Source organism: Pygocentrus nattereri, chromosome 19 (assembly GCF_015220715.1).
Source record: "Pygocentrus nattereri isolate fPygNat1 chromosome 19, fPygNat1.pri, whole genome shotgun sequence".
NCBI lineage: Eukaryota > Metazoa > Chordata > Actinopteri > Characiformes > Serrasalmidae > Pygocentrus > Pygocentrus nattereri.
Window position 1 is genome coordinate 32,099,155 of NC_051229.1, and position 21,138 is coordinate 32,120,292.

General features: G+C 38.7%; 1 protein-coding gene across 2 annotated transcripts in view; it reads right to left on the reverse strand.

Annotated features, from left to right (window-relative positions):
• vipr1a (vasoactive intestinal peptide receptor 1a) overlaps positions 1-21,138 on the reverse strand; it is a 66,754-nt gene that overhangs the window by 11,729 nt on the left and 33,887 nt on the right. For both annotated transcript variants that reach the window (XM_017711356.2, XM_037530865.1), the window contains exons 4-6: positions 16,880-16,983; positions 13,400-13,497; positions 11,542-11,674 (exon numbers count right to left, since the gene is read on the reverse strand). In XM_017711356.2, the coding sequence (XP_017566845.1) occupies positions 11,542-11,674; positions 13,400-13,497; positions 16,880-16,983 (335 nt within the window). The remainder of the gene's footprint in view (positions 1-11,541; positions 11,675-13,399; positions 13,498-16,879; positions 16,984-21,138) is intronic.

Here is a 21,138-nt window from a genome sequence, read left to right on the forward strand (position 1 = left end):
TGAGTTTATGTGTTTTAGTCACACACATAACTAATAGAGGTATAAAGTCAAGCACATCCACACAATCTCCATAGACAAAACACTGGAGGTAGAATATGTCATACAGGAGAGCTCAGTGACTTCAAATGTGGCACTGTCATAGGATGCCACCTTTGCCAACAAGGTAGTTTGTAAAATTTCTGACCTTATAGATCTACCACAGTCATTTGTAAGATCTATCATTGTGAAAAAGAGGACAGGGGTCTTTAATTCAAATTCAGTAAGGTCCAGTCAAAGAAAATTTCCTCAAGCAAAGGTCCAGAACATCATAGTGTCTAACTTGCATTGTGTTTCAGTGCCATATACTGTAAACTGTAGTAGTAGTTATATAAACATCTTATACAATCAACAACTGAACGTTGAATCAAATAAAGTACAATTCAATCATATTTCAACAATATTTACTGTCAGTTTTGTCTTTTTAGAGCACAACATGCGAAATAACCTGGCTCACTTTCTTCTCTGACTGCTGTTTCTCGCCTCATTCCCTCCCCTCCCTCCCTCAATCGAGTCTCAGTGCTCATCATAATGCAGAGATCTGATTGGCTGAGTAGCATCACGTGTGATTTTCACAACACGTGATTTGTGTGTGAGTTTCCTGGGCCACTAAAGCTGTACTGTAAGTGCTAGTAAAGTTATGGCGATTAAAATAGGACCACCCTAAATAAAATAATTAATGCAATTAATTTTAAAAATAATTCTCTTTATCGGTTATAGGTCCAGATCTGCACAGGACAGCATCTGGGTCCAGACTCGGACCGCAGTCTGCCTATTAGTGACGTCTGGTCTAGGAGCATCAACAGCACAGGCCTGAAGTGGAAGACCACACAAAATCACCATATGGGCACTGAGACGGGGTGTGTGGAGTTAATACAACTTAGAACATATCATTTTAATGGATTATGGTACAGTTATGTTCCCTGACAAAAGGTACTGAGACGCACTCCTGGATGTACAACCCCAGTGAAAAGAGTGATATTTCCCCAGTGAGTTTCGTACCTTTATTTCTGAGAGTGTAGGTACTAGCAACATCTGCACAACAACTTTGCAGTGCATGCCAGTTTAATATCACTATGCGCAATGCAAAGTGTCAGTGGGAGTGATGTAAAGCAGGCCACTACTGGAGATTGGAACAGTGAAAACAGTGAAAAATGTCTTTCAGGATTTGGGCTTGGTTTACATTTAGAACTACATCTAATTATGTATGTGTATGTATGTATATATATATGTATATATATAAACTAAAGTATTTACTAAATGGTAACTTTACAGGAGAGGGCAGAAACGTTATATTCAGAAAGTTAATGCAAAGTGAATCTGATGTGCTCTGATGTAGAAAAATAACAAAGAAAATAAGGACATTTTTATTTTTTGGTGTTTTTCTTCTGGCAGAAAAAGTGGTAGATAAGTACAAGTTCAATTAAAGTGAATTTACACAAAGACAACACACAAACTCCTGTTTATTGTCAACTCTTTCTGCATAATTAATGAAATGACTGACAGATATGCTACTCATATTTATGAGGTACAGACATGACAGATAAAAGCTTTGAAGGCAGAAGAAGGCAGATTTAATGAATGCTCTGGTGATTCCGATAAAGGCTGATGTTGACTGAAGATTGGAATGGATTAGCATGTTTGTTTTAGCTTTTAGTCCAAAAGTCAGAAGTAAAAATTTAAGGCAATACTAGTAAAAATAAAATTCGAAAGGCAAAATATTTTAAGAGCTCATGTTGAGAAGCGGCTTAGATAATGGATGGATGGATGGATGGATGTTTAAAGTTGTCTTGTATTTCATTTTCCCTAAGGTCCACTTATGGCATTTATGGGTTTATGTACCAAAGCTAAAGTTAACATGGTAGATAGCTAGCGAGACACTTCACCTCTCTCTGGCTAAAAAGTAAAAAAAACTTCTCTTTTGTCTATTTTGTGCTGAGTAAATATGGAATCACTGTTTTCTTCAAGTTTTTATTCAATGACTGAGGAATGCTAGTTATATTTATTAGCCTATAGATCAGTGACTAGGCTAGCAGTCCGGATTGGTTGACACCACAGGGATTCCCAGTGGTTATACAACATATAATGCATGCTGGGTATTGTAGTGAAAGCACACTGACAAATGTAAACATGAAAACAATAGAAAATAACATGACAAATGCATTTATCTCTAGTTTTAGGACCTATTTGGACATTGTTGGTTTAAAAATATAGCAAAACAGCACACATAAGAGCAAAAATTGTAAAAATGCCAATTCCTACTTACAATTTCTTAGTATAAAGGTCATTTCTAGGACCACTCCTCTCTAAATTTAGCCTTTATCACTTAGATTTGCATTTGATAAGGACCTCCATAAGGTCCAAGTATTACATGGAACATTTTGTAGTGCTCTTTAATCAGGCCTGACGTGCTGAACGGTGCCTAAGTGAGTGGTTAAATGGGGGAAACCAGGGCAGATGGAGTGTTTGCACATCATCTTTGTGACCGACATGACGTATTGTTCTGGCTAGAAGCTGTGTCCAGGCGACATACTGCGACATACTGCTCTATGGTCAAGCAAAGTGTGTTTATACAGTAGACTAACTAAAACAACTCCACGCACATAGAGGCCTTTAAAACATTAACCTATTTGCAGCAAAAGAAAGTTGCTGTTGTGGATGAACTGCAGGCAGCTATTTAAACACTTCACTCGATCCCTGTGGCCTTAATTCAAGACAACACATGAGGACCAAACCAAACCAGACACGGCAGGCTTCGCCGCTGTCTGGTGTAGGGCAAACAGATCCTAGCAAGGGAAACAATTAGCAACCTCTCCAAAGCTTCTGAAGGGTTTCACAAACACAGGTTTGCACAGCCATTGCCTCTGGATGTAGGAACATTTGATTAAGCAGCATTCAAAGAGCAAGGCTAGCAATAAACCATTAAAACAACATCGTCCCAGCAAGTGACTTAATAATGTTTGTTTCAGGGGAGGGGAAAGCAAACTAAAGCTGCACAGTCATCAGTTTTGACCTCAGACAGTAGAGCTACAGGTGATTTGGAGTTAGACGAGTAACAGGTGAGTTGAAGCTAAAATGGTGCTTGATTGAAACATTTCGATGTTGAGTCTGCTCATTACTTTTTTACAAATAAAATTCCCATCCAAAACATTTCACACAGAATCAAAATTATAAAGTATACAGCATGTTTTGTAGTTTTTTCCATTCCGTTTGAGAGATTCACTTTCAGTTTTAAAGAAATCCGCAGGGACGTTTTTCTCCACCTCCAAAGTTCAGTCTTGGAAGTTGGTTCCAGCAATTTTCTGCCAATCAACGTAATTCAAATTATAAATTTAGGCTCCATAAGTCCATAAAACCTCCACATCTCAGATGTCTGGTTTTGATATTCTAGTCTTTTCTTCTTTTTTATTATGAGTTTCCGCAGTAACAGCTTCTTGACATAAGAGTGGAGCTTGATTTTTTACTCTGTCAAAGGTAAAAGCTTCAAGTTCTGCTTATCTAATGGAGACAGTTTCAGTGGTCTACCAGGTCTATAGGTAAAGGTTGTTAGGAGTCCCATTTCTTCTGCATCTTAGTAAGTAAGGTGAGTTTCTGCAAATTGCTTGTGTGAATATTAGCATCTCTTTAATGAGGAACATATTGTAAATGACTATTTGGGAGTAGTGTCTGTCAGGAGGACACAGCTGAAACTGGTTGGTTTTAAGATTGGACAGGTTAAAGTTATAAATACTGATAGAAAAATGAACATTTGTCCTCACATCACCATCACACAGATTTATTAAAGTCCATTACCAGCACATCGGATTTAAAATAATAAAGTACTGATTAGACAGAAATAAGTAATACTGAGCTTCCTTGAGGAGAGATTTGGAAATGGATAAACAAACACAATGACATATAAAATCCTTAATAATTGTTTTAATGTAATTTGCATGTATTGAATGTAATATTGGTGTTTTTCTGAACAAATAAACTCTTACAGTTGTTTAATTCTAATTTTCTCATGTGCAACATACAGATTTTAAACTATAATATACACCAACAGGCCACTTGTTTCTACACTCTTTGTCCGTTTTATCTGCTCCACTCAGGTGCACTTTGTAGTTCTACAATTGTAGACTGTAGTCCATCTGTTTCTCTGTATACTTTTACCCTGTTCTTCAGTAGTCAGGAGCCCCACAGGACCACCACAGAGCAGGTATTATATTCTCAGCACTGCAGTGAGACTAATATGATGGTGGTGTGTCAGTCTGTGTTACGCTGGTCTGAGTGGATCAGACACAGCGCACACTGGAGTTTTTAAAAACTGTGTCCACTCTATTAGACACTCCTACCTTGTCAGTCCACCTTGCAGATGTAAAGTCAGAGACGATAGCACATCTGCTGCACAGTTAGTGTTGGTCATCCTCTAGTCCTTCATCAGTGGTCACAGGATGCTGTTGACTGGATATTTTTGGTTGGTGGACTATTCTCTGATATACTCATATGTCTGATATACTCAGACCAGCACAACACACACTAACACCACCACGTCAGTGTTACTGCAGTGCTGAGAATGATCCACCACCCAAACAGAACTTGCTCTGTGGGGGTCCTCACCACTGAACAGGATAAAAGGGGGCTAACAAAGTATGCAGAGAAACAGATGGACTACAGTCTGTAACTGTTATTACAAATTGCACCAACAGAAGTGGAGCTGATAAACTGGAAATGTGTGTAGATACAAGGAGGTGTACTATATACATATTTATCTATATAAATATTGATTATTTGCTTCTGTCAAATTCATAAACAGAGCTACAGAAGAAAGACCAAAAATATTCTTAAGCCCTAATTCCTCTGTGTACAGTCAGTGACTTATTACAGAGTAAGAGAGTTCATCTGAGCTATTGAGATGACTCTGAGAACATACGCTATCTCTCAAGAATAAAAACCAACGTTTTTGCATAATGCAATAAAATCGCTGTAAATAAAATGGCTTTAATAGCCAGAGGGGGTCCTCAGAAGGGTAGCACTAAACTGCACTGTGCTCTAGGCCTCCACAGCTGGATTCAGTCACTCTGCAGATGGATTTTCCTTTTATATGCTGGCACGTTTGCCTCTCGTATTCCAGGTCTTCACAGAGAATGAACTTCTCTCACTGATTCCAGAAAAATCTAACTGTGAGTGCAAACCATAGAGACTCCACTACAGGTTTTGAATGAAATAAGACCCTCTCGCTCTGAAAAATTTAAACACCTTACTGGTATAACGCCAGTCTCTGTTCTCCTCCTTGACAGCCAGCACAGCTTCCAAAAACTAGTAATACATTTTCCATATCTTTAGAGCAGCAGGGATTTATTTCAGATTTTTCTTATCACTAAAACGTAGAGGAAAAACTAAGTGAATATGAGACAAAATGATCTGATGACACAAATGTGTTATTAATATCACATTGCTGTATATCTTGTCCCAGAGTGAGATGCATCAAGTCAGCTCTGCAGAGGTAAATATAGTAATAAATATGAATGGACTATGAGATATGGTTGGAGATATAACACATAGCACTGTATGATGGAATTTCCAAAGCAAAAAAAAAAAAGACCTCTTTCAGTCAATGTTGTACTACCTTATTACAAAATTGTTAAGGGCAACATTACAATCTTAGTGGTTGAAATGGAGAGATTTGTTTACCAAAAATGGTTTGTAGTTGTTTCAGAACCATAGTAAGTTAAGTTATTGTAAAGAAAGTCAACTGTCAGCTGTACATTCACACTGTTGTTCTGTAATTAGTGTTTCACAAAAGGCTAGCCAGCTAATTAGTTGCCTGGAAGTAAGCGTTATTGAACAAAACATTATTGGGATTTCAGTATCTAGTCTCAGAGCACAGTCCCAACACTGCATAGTCATGTTTAATTTTTTTCCAATATGTTAAACTTAATAAACACTCAAATTTATGCGATTTCTAACTAAACAAATATATAACACACAATATATACATGTCTTTTAAGGCCATATTCATGATGCCACAGCTTACTTTCACTTCAGAAAAACATGTAATTTGACTCAAAGGCCCAATCCCATTTCACCCCACGCCCCTACCAGTTAGACCTTACCCCTCTGTTTTGTGCATTCATGTTTAGGGTGTAGGGTGTCCCAATTTTGTTAAGATAGTGGGGCAGGGTGAAGTGTTAGGGATACTGAGATTTTTCAGAGGCTCACTCCAAATGGAGATATAAAAAAAAGGCAAGATGGCTGCGCAAGCAACCAAAGAAACCTTCAAATGTGAGTATTTATTCTGTTAAAAAAATATGTATAACTATTGTATTCTCTTAGTCTAATGTTGTTTTAGTGTATTATGATCATTTACTTCATAACAAGAATAAAAAATTGCTAATAGTATGCTGATGTCCTAGTAGCTAGCTAGGTTAATTTCCAGTTCCACCTTAAATGGTGCAGCAGTTACATTCTGGCACCTCAGGCATCAGAACTACTGCACCGTTTAAGGTGGAACAACAAAATTCACACAAGAAGCTGGCGAACAGCTGACTTCAGCTTCATATCACAAAAAAATTAAGGGTGGGCGATAATAAATAATTGAAATAATTGCCCATTTGAGGGCATATGATTCCCTAAATGTGACAAAAGCCCAGCATACCATCCTCTGTTATCACTGCAGACTGGCAGTATCACCTACAGAGCAGCGTTAGTAGCCTGTTAATGAAGTAATGTTCTTTTTATTTGAGGGTCCCATTTCGTAAGGGAAGATGTCAACCACTATCCATCCCTAGTAGCTCAGTTCCAAAGGCAAGGTGACACCTGAAATCAAGGGATAGGGGTGAAAATAAGAAATGGGATTGAACCAATGTGTTCAAACTTCCAGCTATGACTGATCATGAGCCAGTTGTGGGCTGGAAGTTAGGGAACCAGCCTTGTGACTGGAAGGTGACCGGTTCGATCTCCTGAGCCGACAGTACATGACTGAGGTGCCCTTGAGCAAGGCACCTAACCACTGTGGATAGGGCAAGTGTGCTCACTGCCCCCTAGTGTGTGTGTTCGCTGATGCATATGTGGTGTTTCACTGCACGAATGGGTTAGATTGTGGAGGTGAAATATCCCCGTTGTGGGACACTTAATCTTAATCATAAAAAGCCATCCAGAAAGGTTTAACACACAATTTGAATGCAGGAGGTCTTAATAACCCAACATGTAACAGTGGAACATCAGCCAGTAGTTGCTCAGCTTACTGTTTACTGGTTAAAGCAGCAGGTAGCAGCAGCAGACAGCTAATAATAGCAGGCAGTAGACCTGCATAAGATTTCCAGAAGAAAGGATTACAGTATTAGACTAACCAATCAATGATTTACAATCACCCAGCATGTAGTTTCAGCTCAAACACACTGACAGGCCTTTCTTAAAGCTCCAGCGCATCACCGTCCACATCGTTTATCTTGCAGTCAGTAGGCCAGATATGACGTACAACAGATGATCAAGCGCTTACTGGCAGGTTGACTGCATACCCTTTAGATAAAACATGAGCGTAGCAAGCACCAGTCCTGGGAAATCACTGACTAATATGGGGCAAGGCTAATACTTAAAGTAAATATCATGGTGATTAGAGCAAGATGAGTCTCTTAACTGGTGAGTGTGTAGACTGAAAATTTGAAAGAGAGCTCTAAAGGCTAGACCCATGGGCTATGGAACATATAAAGAAGGCCTTACACTTGATGTTGGAACATGCTGTTAGGATTTTATTGCATTCAGCCACTAGAGCATTAGTGAGGTCAGATACTGATGATGGATGATCAGTCACTCCATTTCATCCCAAATATACTGGATGGAGCTCAATCACTCCAGAGAACACAGTTCAACTGCTCCACAGCCCAGTGCTGGGGGGCTTTATACCCCTCTAGCTGACACGATGACCTTACACATATACTACCTCTACAGCTTGCATGCTGTTTGTTCATCAATACAGCATTTCATCCCAAATATACTGGATGGAGCTCAATCACTCCAGAGAACACAGTTCAACTGCTCCACAGCCCAGTGCTGGGGGGCTTTATACCCCTCTAGCTGACACGATGACCTTACACATATACTACCTCTACAGCTTGCATGCTGTGTTTGTTCATCAATACAGCATTTCTGCTATGAGTGCTACAGCAAGCAAGTTCTACAGACATCCTTTTAATGAATGGCTCAATAAAAATATAATTCGTGAAAGAGCACGGTACATTTGTTTACCCTCTGCAGCATTCCGACTTGTGATAATGAAATTGCTCCAAGCTTGGTAGATCAACTGTCTACCAAATGTGTGAGCAGAATGAAGTGTTTAACTAGTATTTTGTTTAATAATGGCCAATTATTGAAGAGTTGAAGGTTTTTTTTAACATTTTAATTGGTTTTCTCTTCCATTTTCAATGATTTCCACTTCTTTCTTTTACGCATTGTTTTTTTGCTCATGCAGCTTATGTGAAAGAATATGCATAATTCATCCACAGATATAGTGGGGAAAAGTATTTAGTCAGTCACCAATTGTGCAAGTTCTCCCACTTAAAAAGATGAGAGAGGCCTGTAATTGACATCATAGGTAGACCTCAACTATGAGAGACAAAATGAGAAAAAAAAAATTGAAAATCACATTGTCTGATTTTTAAAGAATTTATTTGCAAATAATGGTGGAAAATAAGTATTTGGTCAATAACAAAAGTTCATCTCAATACTTTGTTATATATTCTTTGCTGGCAATGACAGAGGTCAAATGTTTTCTGTAAGTCTTTACAAGGTTGGCACACACCGCTGCTGGTATGGTGGCCCATTCCTCCATGCAGATCTCCTCTAGAGCAGTGATGTTTTGGGGCTGTCGGCGGGCAACACCCTTTCAACTACCTCCAAAGGTTTTCTATGGGGTTGAGATCTGGAGACTGGCTAGGCCACTCCAGGACCTTGAAATGCTTCTTACAAAGCCACTCCTTTGTTGCCCTGGCAGTGTGCTTGGGATCGTTGTCATGCTGAAAGACCCAGCCACGTTTCATCTTCAATGCCCTTGCTGATGGAAGGAGGTTTGCACTCAAAATCTCACAATTCATGGCCCCATTCATTCTTTCATGTACACGGACCAGTCGTCCTGGTCCCTTTCACAGAAAAAGGATGCAACTCAGCATTCACTCTCCGCCAAACACGATGAGTTGTGTTTGTACCTAACAGTCCTACTTTGGTTTCATCTGACCATATGACATTCTCCCAATACTCTTCCGGAACATCCAAATGCTCTCTTGCAAACTTGAGACGCGCTCGTCTGAAGTTTGAAGTGCCCGTCTGCCACTGCAAGATCTGAGTCCCTGGCGGCGTAGTGTGTTACTGACAGTAGCCTTTGTAACGTTGGTCCCAGCTTTCTGCAGGTCATTCACTAGGTGCCCCCGTGTGGTTCTGGGATTTCTGCTCACCGTTCTTGTGATCATTTTGACCCCATGGGCTGAGATCTTGCGTGGAGCCCCTGATCGAGGGAGATTAGCAGTGGTCTTGTACGTCTTCCATTTTCTGATTATTGCTCCCACAGTAGATTTCTTCACACCAAGCTGCTTGCCTATTGCAGATTCAGTCTTCCCAGCCTGGTGTAGGTCTACAATCTTGTTTCTGGTGTCCTTCAACAGCTCTTTGGTCTTCACCATAATGGAGTTTGGAGTGTGACTGTTTGAGATTGTGGGCAGGTGTCTTTTATACATATAACAAGGTCAAACAGGTGCCATTAATACAGGTAATGAGTGGAGGACAGAGGAGCCTCTTAAAGAAGAGGTCTGTGACAGCCAAAAACCTTGTTGTTTGTAGGTGACCAAATACTTATTTTCCACCATTATTTGCAAATAAATTCTTTAAAAATCAGACAACGTGATTTTCTGAATTTTTTTCCTCATTTTGTCTCTCATAGTTGAGGTCTACCTATGATGTCAATTACAGGCCTTTCTCATCTTTTTAAGTGGGAGAACTTTCACAGTTGGTGACTAAATACTTTTTTTCCCCACTGTATGTAAGCAAAGTCATGTGAATAGGCTGATTTCTTTACAGAAGTGGTGATAAGAACCAGGAGTCATGATATCTACAACACAATTTGGTGATGGAGGGGTGGGGGTTGGGGTTTTTCCTGATTATCCCACGACGTGTGCTCCTCTGATCAGGGACAGCTGTGCGAAATCAGAGGAGGAGCACAGACTCTTTAAAACTGGCACTCTCTCCAGTGCGAGCAGAGATGATGCTGGCCTCCCAGCCACACACAGGACAGCGAGAGGACTAAAAAGAGGGACTCGTAAGAGGACCTTTTGTATTAAGGCTATGTTTAAGTCAGGTAGGGTTTATGTCACGTGTAAATTAAAGCTGGTGTTGTGTGTATCTTTAAGCTCTTGTTGGGCTTCCCATCCAGTGTGAGCTGGCCCCTCCCCAGGCTGGTGTCAGAACAAAAATAGCCATTTTATTTACTATCCAAAACTACCAGTGAACCTACATAAGTTTTATATGTAAATTTGATGGCAAAATAGTGCAACTATGCGGACTATTATGCCATAAATGCCAGGCATGTATTTTAAAAATACATTTTACCTTCTCATCATCAGGCAGTGTATTCATAACTATTTAATGTAATAACTTTCTGTGAGGGGAGCTTTTAGAGGCTCTCTCTCACCACCACTATGAACAATTCTGACTCAGTAAAAATTCTCTAAAATGGACCTAAAGCTGCATTCCCATTTGCGGCAGATGGACAACAGCAAATCAGATATTCCAATGTTTCCAATGGAAAAATTCTGCCACCACCAGTGACAACATTTTGCAGACTGCAGCAGAACGTTCCGTCAAGAGTTCAGTTTTTGCTGTCAACTACAGCGGTAAAAAATGCATGTTGATTTTTTTGGGAGTCCTGGATGCCACACATCTCACTGTTGAATTCCACACAAACCAATATTAACAAAACATAAAAGGGAACAAAGTGTTCTGTTTTTTAATTCTTAAACAATTTACACTTCAAAAGCTCTCCTCTGATAATCATCAATTTTCACTGGTATTGCTGTCACTGTGCCAACATTTGCATGGCTTCACACTGTGATCAACAAACATCGCTATGGGAATGACCTGTTTTTAAATGCAAACATGAATGCAGCACTGGGCTCCACTTCAATTGGTCTGTGCTTTTCTGTGGAGATTACACAAGCCATGTGTTCACAATTAAACAGTTAGGTCAGCAAAGTGTGCACCTTAAAGTAACTGAGTTTACAAACTTTTTGAAACTTTAACCATTTTTAGATATTGGCCTACATGACACTGGACTAAAGAGAGAGATAAAGAGAGGTTGGAATATGACCATGTGTAAATGAACTAATTATTCTAGTGTAAAACTACACAAATATTATAAATTGAGTTCAAGAATCAAAAACAAAATGCAAAAATGTATAAAAGGGGCCTTTTACATGTGGAATTTTTTTTGAGCAGATCCAATGTCCCTGTTTTTGGCCAACATGAGGATGAGGCACTTACAGATCCAGGACTGCAGTCGTCCTGCTCCTCCACTCCATACAGAATAACGTCCTTCATAATAACCGCAATGGCCTTCAGGATGAAGGACAGGAACAGGTGAATGTGGATGTAGTTTCTCGTGCAGTGGAGTTTTCTGCGCATGGAACAAAATTCATAAATATATATTTACTCACTTTACCATACATGCATATATAATTATTATATATTTCATATGTTTCTGCTACATATTTAGTTAATTAGGCAATCATTTAAGTTCCTGAACCAAAGATGTATTCACTTATTAATCTTAAGACTTGTTTTTCAGTGGCTACTATTATTTATTCAGTAACTACAAAGAAGAAGTAGTAAAGAGAAGGAGGAACTGAAATTTTGTCTCACATTAGGGCTCTTAGAGTTTAAGATGTTAAGAGTGCATTTTAACAGGCAACGTCTGGGACATTTCGTCTAGTATTGCAACAGATAACAGTATGAATGCACAAGGCTGGTTTTCCTGTTCATTCGAGTTTATGACACATTAGAAGGCACAAAAGGAAGCTACGTAAGCTGTGGTGAGTTAAAACGAGGTGCAGCGTGGCTCACTGAGGCCCCTTCTTCCACTATTTTGTTCATGCTGATGTAAGTTGGTGGTCTGCAAGATAGTTTTACAACAGACATAAGCTCAGCCTCATCTTTTTAGCCAGCAAAGACCTTTCTATTCTTTCTACCATTAATAGATAAAGAGCCAGATTCAGAAAACTGGCTGGTAACAGCTCTATGCCACGTAAAATATATTTCAGGGTAAAGAAGAGCCATTCTCTAAGTCACCATGGTGGTGATTAGCGTGCTGATGCATTTTTAATGCTGCAATATTTTTTATCTATGTCCTAAGCAAGAGCCAGCATATAAATGATATGTATTTAAAGTATATGTATTGTTCCATTCATTATCAAAAGAGACACAGCTTTTGTTCAAGTCATGATGCTTTATTTTCCAGCTGTTATTTGCCACAGCCATGTCACACAGAAGCAGAGTTTCCTTTTCTCTAACAGCTAGCTCTCTGCTGACTCAGCTCACGTCTCTTGCTCACTTAGCTGTTCTGTTCACAAATGCATATCCCCCCGGGGGGACCTAGTCCCAACCTCCACAATAAGAGTCCTTAACAGAATACTCTTGAATAAATATTAAAGACTAACACTAAATGAAGCTCAGTTTGCATGCCAAAAGAAAAAAAAATGCAAAACAAACAAACAAAAAAACAACATTCTTAGAAACAAAGAATTAGAAGCAAATATATATATATATATGTATGTAATGTAAATACATTTTTAACATGTAAGATTATTACAATTAAAAACTGACTTCATGTGCTGAAATTTAATTACTATGACAAGCTGTTTTAGCCTTTATTCCCTACTTTTCCTGATCTCGGAAATGTACACATATTACCTGTTGCTTTAGCTTACTATTAATCAGACTAACTACTGATATTTTCTAGCTAATGCAAATGTTTCAAAGTTGAGGCTCTCGGGACATGTAAATGGGTGTGTTGTCTTGTCATGCCCAACTGCGTCAGGTTTCGGATTCCGCAGTTTGTTTTTATTTTAAATTCTGACTGTACATTTGTTTATTTTATAAGAGTATAAGATCTGATTATATTTTCCCAGCATGACATGGACACCAAAATGCCCATGAGCGTGTATTTGTGGAACACTGATGTACAACATGCCCTCTTTAAAAGACAGTAACAGTAAAATGGACAGATAAAACATGCAGCAACGATGCTGAGAACAATAAAATGGAAATGGTGCTCTCTGCGCCGCTTCCTTAAAGCCACAATTAAATCCAGTTTCTATCCATAAAACAAAATGTTCTGTCTTACCTGAAAAAGCACAAAATAAAGATGGCAATAATGAGGAAGATCAGAGACACGATGTGACCAATGGTGTAGCCAGTCCTCACCGAGCCCAGAAATTCCCCCTGAAAGAGCAGCACAAAGACAGTTAACACACAGATGAACAGATGGATGCAGACATGCCATTCAGAGTGGAAGAGAAAAATAACTCTTTATAGAGCAGTAATGAGTGGGTAATAACATGGTAATATTACAGTAACAAGTTGTACCAGCTTAAAAATTGCATGATGTGTGACAGAAGGATAACACCAAGAGTGAAAGGGAAGGTTTACAAGACAGTAGTGCGTCCTGCTATGATGTATGGTTTGGAGTCTAAAAGACAGGAGGCTGAGCTGGAGGTGGCGGAGATGAAGATGCTGAGATTTTCGTTGGGAGTGACAAGGATGGACAAGATTAGAAATGAGCAGATCAGAGGGACAGTGAAGGTGGAGCAGTTTGGAGATAAAGCCAGAGAGGCCAGGTTGAGATGGTTTGGACATGTGTTGAGGAGGAATAGTGGATATATTGGGCAAAGAATGTTGGAGATGGAGCTGCCGGGTAGAAGGAGAAGAGGTAGACCTCAGAGAAGGTTTATGGATCTAGTGAAGGTGGACATGGAGATTGTTGGTGTGAAAGTAGAGGAGGCAGTGGATAGGGCAAGATGGAGGCAGATGATCCTCTGTGGCGACCCCTAAAGGGAGCAGTCGGAAGAAGAAGAAGAAGACTATATAACAAATACATGTACACAAAGACGGTTTTTCAAGGGTTCTATAGTAAAGAAAATGCTTCTATATATTAGTTTCTCCCAGAGCCATTTCATGCTTAAATGGTTGTTTGCATGGTGAGCACCAGAAAGGGTTTTTCTTTACAATGTTATGCTTGTAACAATAGAAGAAACATTTTTGTGCTATGTAGAACCCTTTTCGAAATGGTTCCACTGAAATGATGTGGTACTGAAGCCGTAATACTAATTGTTCTGCTTTGTTTATGACCTATTATATATTTAAATGGCCTGCCTCACTACAATGTACAGACACAGTTACCAGCTGCAATTACAGCAAAACTAAATGGTGTCTGAGCTGGAAATGCAAACTTCCTTCTTTCCATCTTGTTTACTCAGTTACCACATCTCACCTCAGATGATAACATCAGTTCTTCACAGTAATGTGGTCAACTGCACAGACACATTGACCAAATAAATGTATTATAATCACCTGTGGTTGTTCTATTACTTTTACATGTAGGCCCACCTACAGACCAGTGAAGCTCTCAGGAACAGATGAAATAAAAGACACAGACTCAGGGCTGGAAAACACATGTTCATTTTGTATTATTGTATTGCCTATTAACAAAATACTGTTACTCTATCAAAAAGTATATCATATTTTATGCTAGTACAACTTATTGCCATTAGTATTACCATATTATTACTCATACGGATCTAGAAAGCCCTTCACAGTGGTATGGTAATAATGGTAATATAGTAGTAAATCTGGGAAAAAAACAACTTTTGGTCCCATTTTATATTGTGTCACTAACACCTGTGTAGTTACATGTGAACAGCATATGCAACAACAGCATAACTACAAATGTTTTACTCCCTGTGAGATGGATTACAGCAGTACACCTTATGTAATTACACATGTGTAGCAACTTCAGTTGTCATATAGGTACAGTGCGATTACAGAGTGGTAATTATAGAATGACAATTAATGTGATGTGATTAGTATACTTTGTTACAACACAGTTATTCCACAGTAATTATGTAAACCAAATGTAATATGTGAAAAAGTCTGCTCTGTAGTGCATCAAAAAGATATGTTTGCGTAATTACAAGAGGCAAAATAGAAGATAACCTAAATGTGTAGTTACACAGGCTGTACTGCTGTAATCCATCTGTAACAGTGACTAAATCTTCAGTAGTTACAGTGTTGTTAAAAATGTTATTCATGTGTAACTACACAGTTATTAGAGACGCTTAATATAAAGTGGGACCCAACTTTTTTTAGGGAATATTTTGTCTTAGAATGCAATGCATGTACCCCCTCACCGTTAACTGTTTTGAAAAATCATGATTTAAACCACAAATTTGTCATTGTCTTATGCAAAAGTGTGAACCCAAAATTTGTTAAAGTTCATTGTAAATGTAATTAACATGCTGGGGGGGACATTACACTTGTGTAAAAGTTATGTTACAATTTATAATTGACTTTTTCCAAAGAGTTTCGACAATGGGTGCTAAAATTCCCCATAGAGGATTGTGGAGAAGGGGGCATGGCTGAGCATCAAATGCAGGACGGTGAAGCTGGGCTGAACCAGCGGGCTAAGTAGCTGCCTTGTTTCTGCCATCCTACTTATAGTCATCTCTTCCCTCAGTAGGTGGTAGAGCCCAGAGAGAGAAAGAGACCTGTGAAGGCGTGAGAGCCAAGCTACGCTGAACTGAACTGAAATGCGAGTGTCGTGTCTTAATTTGTCTGTGGCTGAAAAGCAGAGTGGTTTTTGCATTGTGTATAAATAATTTAAAGGTCTCCGTCTTCACACCTGCCCTCCTCCACCCATTGTTAAAGTTGTTTGAAGGAAGTATATAAGAACATAGAAAACATACAATTTGACCAAAGGGTCTTCAAACTTCTGCGTATAATCATGGCTAACATACACACTCATTTAAGTGTTTGTCATTGTTCATAATCAATTATTTTGTCGCCACAAAATAAAAACTTAATTATTACTATTGCTGCTATTATCTCTCTTATTATAATTATATCATCACCATGTTTAAAAAATATTCAAGTGCTAATGTTATTGTGAATAAAGTGTTGGCAAAGGAAGGATATCAATCTGCATTTTACAATTCCATTTATTTCTTAATTCTTACATGCTGTATCTACCACTGTGTCAGGAAATTAATCCACAGAGGCAGATTTAACTAGCACTCTAAATTAGAGTAATAGCTAAGTTGGGAATTCAGTCTGCAGCGTTCATGCTGCATCAAATGTTCATTTGAAAGATTCTTGAACGCAGTCCTCTATTTTTTGCCTTGAACAGCTGATTTTAAATAGATTATGATGGGGAACCAGCGTCTGCTGGATGAAACAGATCAATGTTAAAATTTAGCTGCAGACAACAAAAAATTTAAGCACAAATTATAAATATCTGTCGGGCTATATGAAGTGGTATGAAGCTAGGCCGATGATTTGAGACCTGTTTGTAGAGGTACTAAACTCCTCAGACTTGCAGTTCTCATCACCACCTCTGTCAACAATTCTGACTTTCTAGAATTCAGCATTCCACATATGACTTGTTTACATCTTAATCATCTTCTACTAATGATATTTCTGCTCATATAGTGTCTGAATAGACTGCTAATAGCTGAATTCCATTGCATTGTGATGCATGCATAAGTAACACACAGCAACATTAGAACCTTAATTAGGTACAGTTAAAGTGTTTAAGTGATGGTTTACATACCACATTTTCATCTGTTAAATTCAGGCTATAGCCGCAATTCCGTGCAATGACAGCAGAGTCTGTATCTGTCCAGCCGCCCACGGTGCATGTCCTTGTTATATTACCTACAGAGAGAAGGTAGGGTAGATTGAGAGGTCTTCTCTAAAGCTACACATCCTTTCAGACCCATAGCGCTCGAAACAAAGGGTGGACAGAAACACCTGCGGAGTTTTGCAAGAGCAGACCTTGATTTTCTCCTCTCTCTCAAAAAATTATAGTACTGTTTATCTAAAGGGGACAGATTTGGTGGTCTACCTCATATTTGGAGTCCCATTTTCTCTGTATTGTCTCATTTGTCAAATAGTTTTTTTTGTTTTTTTTACTTTTACTGCCTCAGAAATTAATTAAACTTGTACTCAACTGCTGGTTTGGTCAGACAAAGGACAAATTCGACAAAGGACAGTGGTCTCTAACTATAGCTTCACTTTACACTGCCATGCAAAAGCATCAGGAATTCAAAAACTCACGTCCCTTGACTGAGCAATGGATAAAAAGCCATACAGAACGACTTTCAGCCACTGATGAGTCATTTCTCCAGCAACCACTGCAACACAGACACCAACCCTGGCCACAGCCAAGGATAAGGCCTTTAATAAAAGTGAAACAATCTACCACGTTTTAAAATAAAGTACCACGTGGGTCTATCTAAACGCCGCAGCCACAGATGTATCCATCAGTAACAGTTGGAGAGAGATTTGGAACGTCTCGGTCTCGTCCTTCCACACTTTTTTCTTCCCAAAGTTGTGAAACAAAACATCGGCAGTCACCTTTGGCTTTCCAAATCAGAGTGAGTTACGCCTGCTACGATGAGGTTTCGCAGGCGGCTCAGGGTTCAGATTCTGCTAAATGTTCCTGTATTTCATGATAGATCCCAAGAGCAATCAGAGCCAGAAAAACAGAAAGACAGAGAAAAAGAGGGGCTGATTGAATTGGGACTGATTTACCATAACCGTCTATGAAGATGATGAGAAGAGGAGCTCATCATCTCTGGAGTTATCTTGGTTTGCAAAGATCCCCAACCCAACCCCCCCCCACAGCTCCCCCCACCTCCCCCCCCCACACACACATTTTTTTATCTTATCTCTATTTGATATATTTGTATACTTGTATTTCATAACAGACAATGATTTAAACACATTTTCCACACTTAGAAATGGAAAATTTGCTGATGTGAAATTCACTTATAACAGAAGCCATGGGCAGATGTTTCTGTCAGGGACATTATAAAGGAGGACAGTAGACTGCTTGAAAAATTAAAGGGAAAGCTGGCATCTGTTTGTGGGGAAAGTTCTGCCCTTCAGGATTGTGTAGTAATGAAATACATGTAATGACATTACATACACTCACCAGCCACTTTATTAGGCTCAATTGCTTGTTAACACAAATAGCTAATCAGCCAATCACACGGCCACAACTCAATGCATTTAGGCGTGTAGAGGTGGTCAAGACAACTTGCTGAAGTGCAGACCGAGCATCAGAACGGGGAAGAAAGGGGATTTAAGTAACTTTGAACGTGGCGTGGTAGTTGGTGCCAGACGGGCTGGTCTGAGTATATAGAAACTGGGATTTTCACGTGCAACCACCTCTAGGGTTCACAGAAAATGGTCTGAAAAAGAGGAAATATCCAGTGAGTGGCAGTTGTGTGGATGAAAGTGCCTTGTTGATGTGAGAGGTCAGAGGAGAATGGGCAGACTTTTTTGAGATGATAGAAAGGCAACAGGAACTCAAATAAGCAACCAAAATCTCTGAGGAATGTTTGCAACGCCTTGTTGAAAGTATGCCATGAAGAATTAAGGCAGTTCTGAAGGCAAAAGGGGGTCCAACCTTTTACTAGCAAATAATAAATTGGCTGTACCTAATACAGTGGCTGGTGAGTGTATACTCCATTTCAGTTACTAAAAAAACAGAAGCAGTAATCAAATGACAGTTACATTATAAAAAGAGGTCGATCACCAGCCAGATTACATTCAAATGCAAACTTGTTGTCTTTCACCGAAATGAATCATTTTAATGATAAATGAGTCACATAGATTTAAAATCTTTAATTTGGGGGGAGAGGGAGGTGGTCTGGCTGCCCGGAGAGAATTCTGAAAAAAAACCCATCTAGCAGCAGTTCATGTTTTTTATTCAGCGAATCTATAGAAATTTCTGAATTTTATTTTTATTGGTAGAACCAAAATTTGGATTTCCACACTACCAGATTCTACCACAATTGATCAGGCAGTAAACTTCTTATTCTCTTCTCGTTTGTTGCTAAATAACATTCTACAGTTTGACTGGATGTCAATCTAACTTTTGAAAGGCCTAACTGAAAATTTCATGAGTGGCAGTGAGTTAGTTTCATTTTCACATGTATGATTCCTTTCTTCAACAGTTTTTGAACGATGAATGCAAAATGTTAATATGTGCACACTGTCATTATTTGTAACTCACAGCTTTTTAATGTGTAGTACATGTTGATTTCTGATTAGGGAGTGTCTGTATATTATGGTCATCAAAGTCTGAGCACGATGGTCCAACATGAAATCTTATTAACCAATACAGCCTTTTAGCAGATAGAACACAAATGATGGCCTTTGATTGATGATTGTTTGTCATGATTGGCCCCTCCCAGTCCTGTCCATGTGCGTTTGTTTTGGTATCTGTAGTCCTGCCCCTCGTTTCGTGACTCCGCCCCTGATTGTTTTCACCTGTCCCTCGTTTTCCCTTTATTACTTAAGCCCTGTGTTTGCACTTTGTCTTGGCTGGTCTGTGTTTGATGTTTGCTTTGTTTCTCCATGTCATTGATTGTATTCTGGTTTTGTAATGTTTGCCCCACAGTCTCTCCATATTGGCTCAATGACCTTGGACTGTTTTGACCACGACCCTGGATTTGCCCTCAATAAAAGTCGCTTACCTCCGCACATGCGTCCGCTACCTCGCTCCCCGTTACATTGTTGTTGATTGTTGTTTCAAAATCAGATTTATACAACACTTATTTATTGACTTTGGTATGGAAACACGATTTTTAATAAATAAGGTAAATAAGGTGAAGTCCAGGAGGGCAGTAGACTTTTTATCCATTTTACATTTAATCCAATGTACTACATTGAATAATAGTCCCCTCCTCTGTAACAGCACTTTATTATCCAATTAAATTTTTTATTTTAATTTGATTTCTAATTATCCTAATTTAATTTCTAATTTGATTTTTAATTGAATTTAATTGACCTTTTACATGACTCAGTATTTTCACTTTGACTGACAGCAGTGTATGAATGGCTTGCGTTTTAGCCTAAAAGCTTTAGTCTCAGTTTACTGATTTTGTTTCCTGTTAAAATCACTATTTTTTCCCTAGGGAGCAAAGCTTGGTTTCTGAAGTTCATAGTTTGAGTATACATGTCCAAACTAAAAAAAAATAGTTATACTGTTACACAAATATGTTACACAAAATCTTTATGTTTTAAATTTTCCATATATTGCTTTACTTAGGTTTGGCCATTTGGTTAAATATGAGATACAATGACTTTTTCTGTGAGGCACAATTTTTAAGTCAACTATTGTCTATTATTCTAGTTAAAAAGTTAAAAGTTACAGGTTAAAGGTTACTTTTTAAAATTCAATTATATGCCTTTAATGAAAGACAAGTAACCCAAAAGTAACCCGGAAGTAATTGGATTACTTTAATACAGTAATCCTTTGGATTACGTTACAATTATCAGGTAATCAGTAATATATAATGGAATACATTTTTAAAATAACCCTCCCAAACCCTGCTGCCCTTCAATAAGCAAAGCCAGTCAGCTTGCTGGTAAAGCCATAAGTGGAAAAAGCCCTTTGTCATTGTCAAGACCCAACCCAAAACAACCTGAAAAACATTTGTTGCATTATTGGAGCCAAATACGGGCTTGAAAAAATCATTTCATGTTTCATTTAAAGTTTGTAACAGACATGTTAGCGTTTACATTGTTTCAGTTTTACAGTGAGTACTGACACAGAGCTGCTGTGACATATTTACAACTTCAAGAAGGTCTAGAGTGATTGTAAAGTCGACTGTGCAGGGACAGTGCAGAGGGCAGAGCCACGACATGGAAACCATGATGTACATATATATTCTCAAAGTTGGAACAAAGTTGTATCTTAAAAATGGCAACTCTTTAAGAACTGGAAAAATGCCCTTAACTTTTATTGTAAGTTAATGTAATGAAATTATATTTTAATTTGAGATCATATCAACTAAC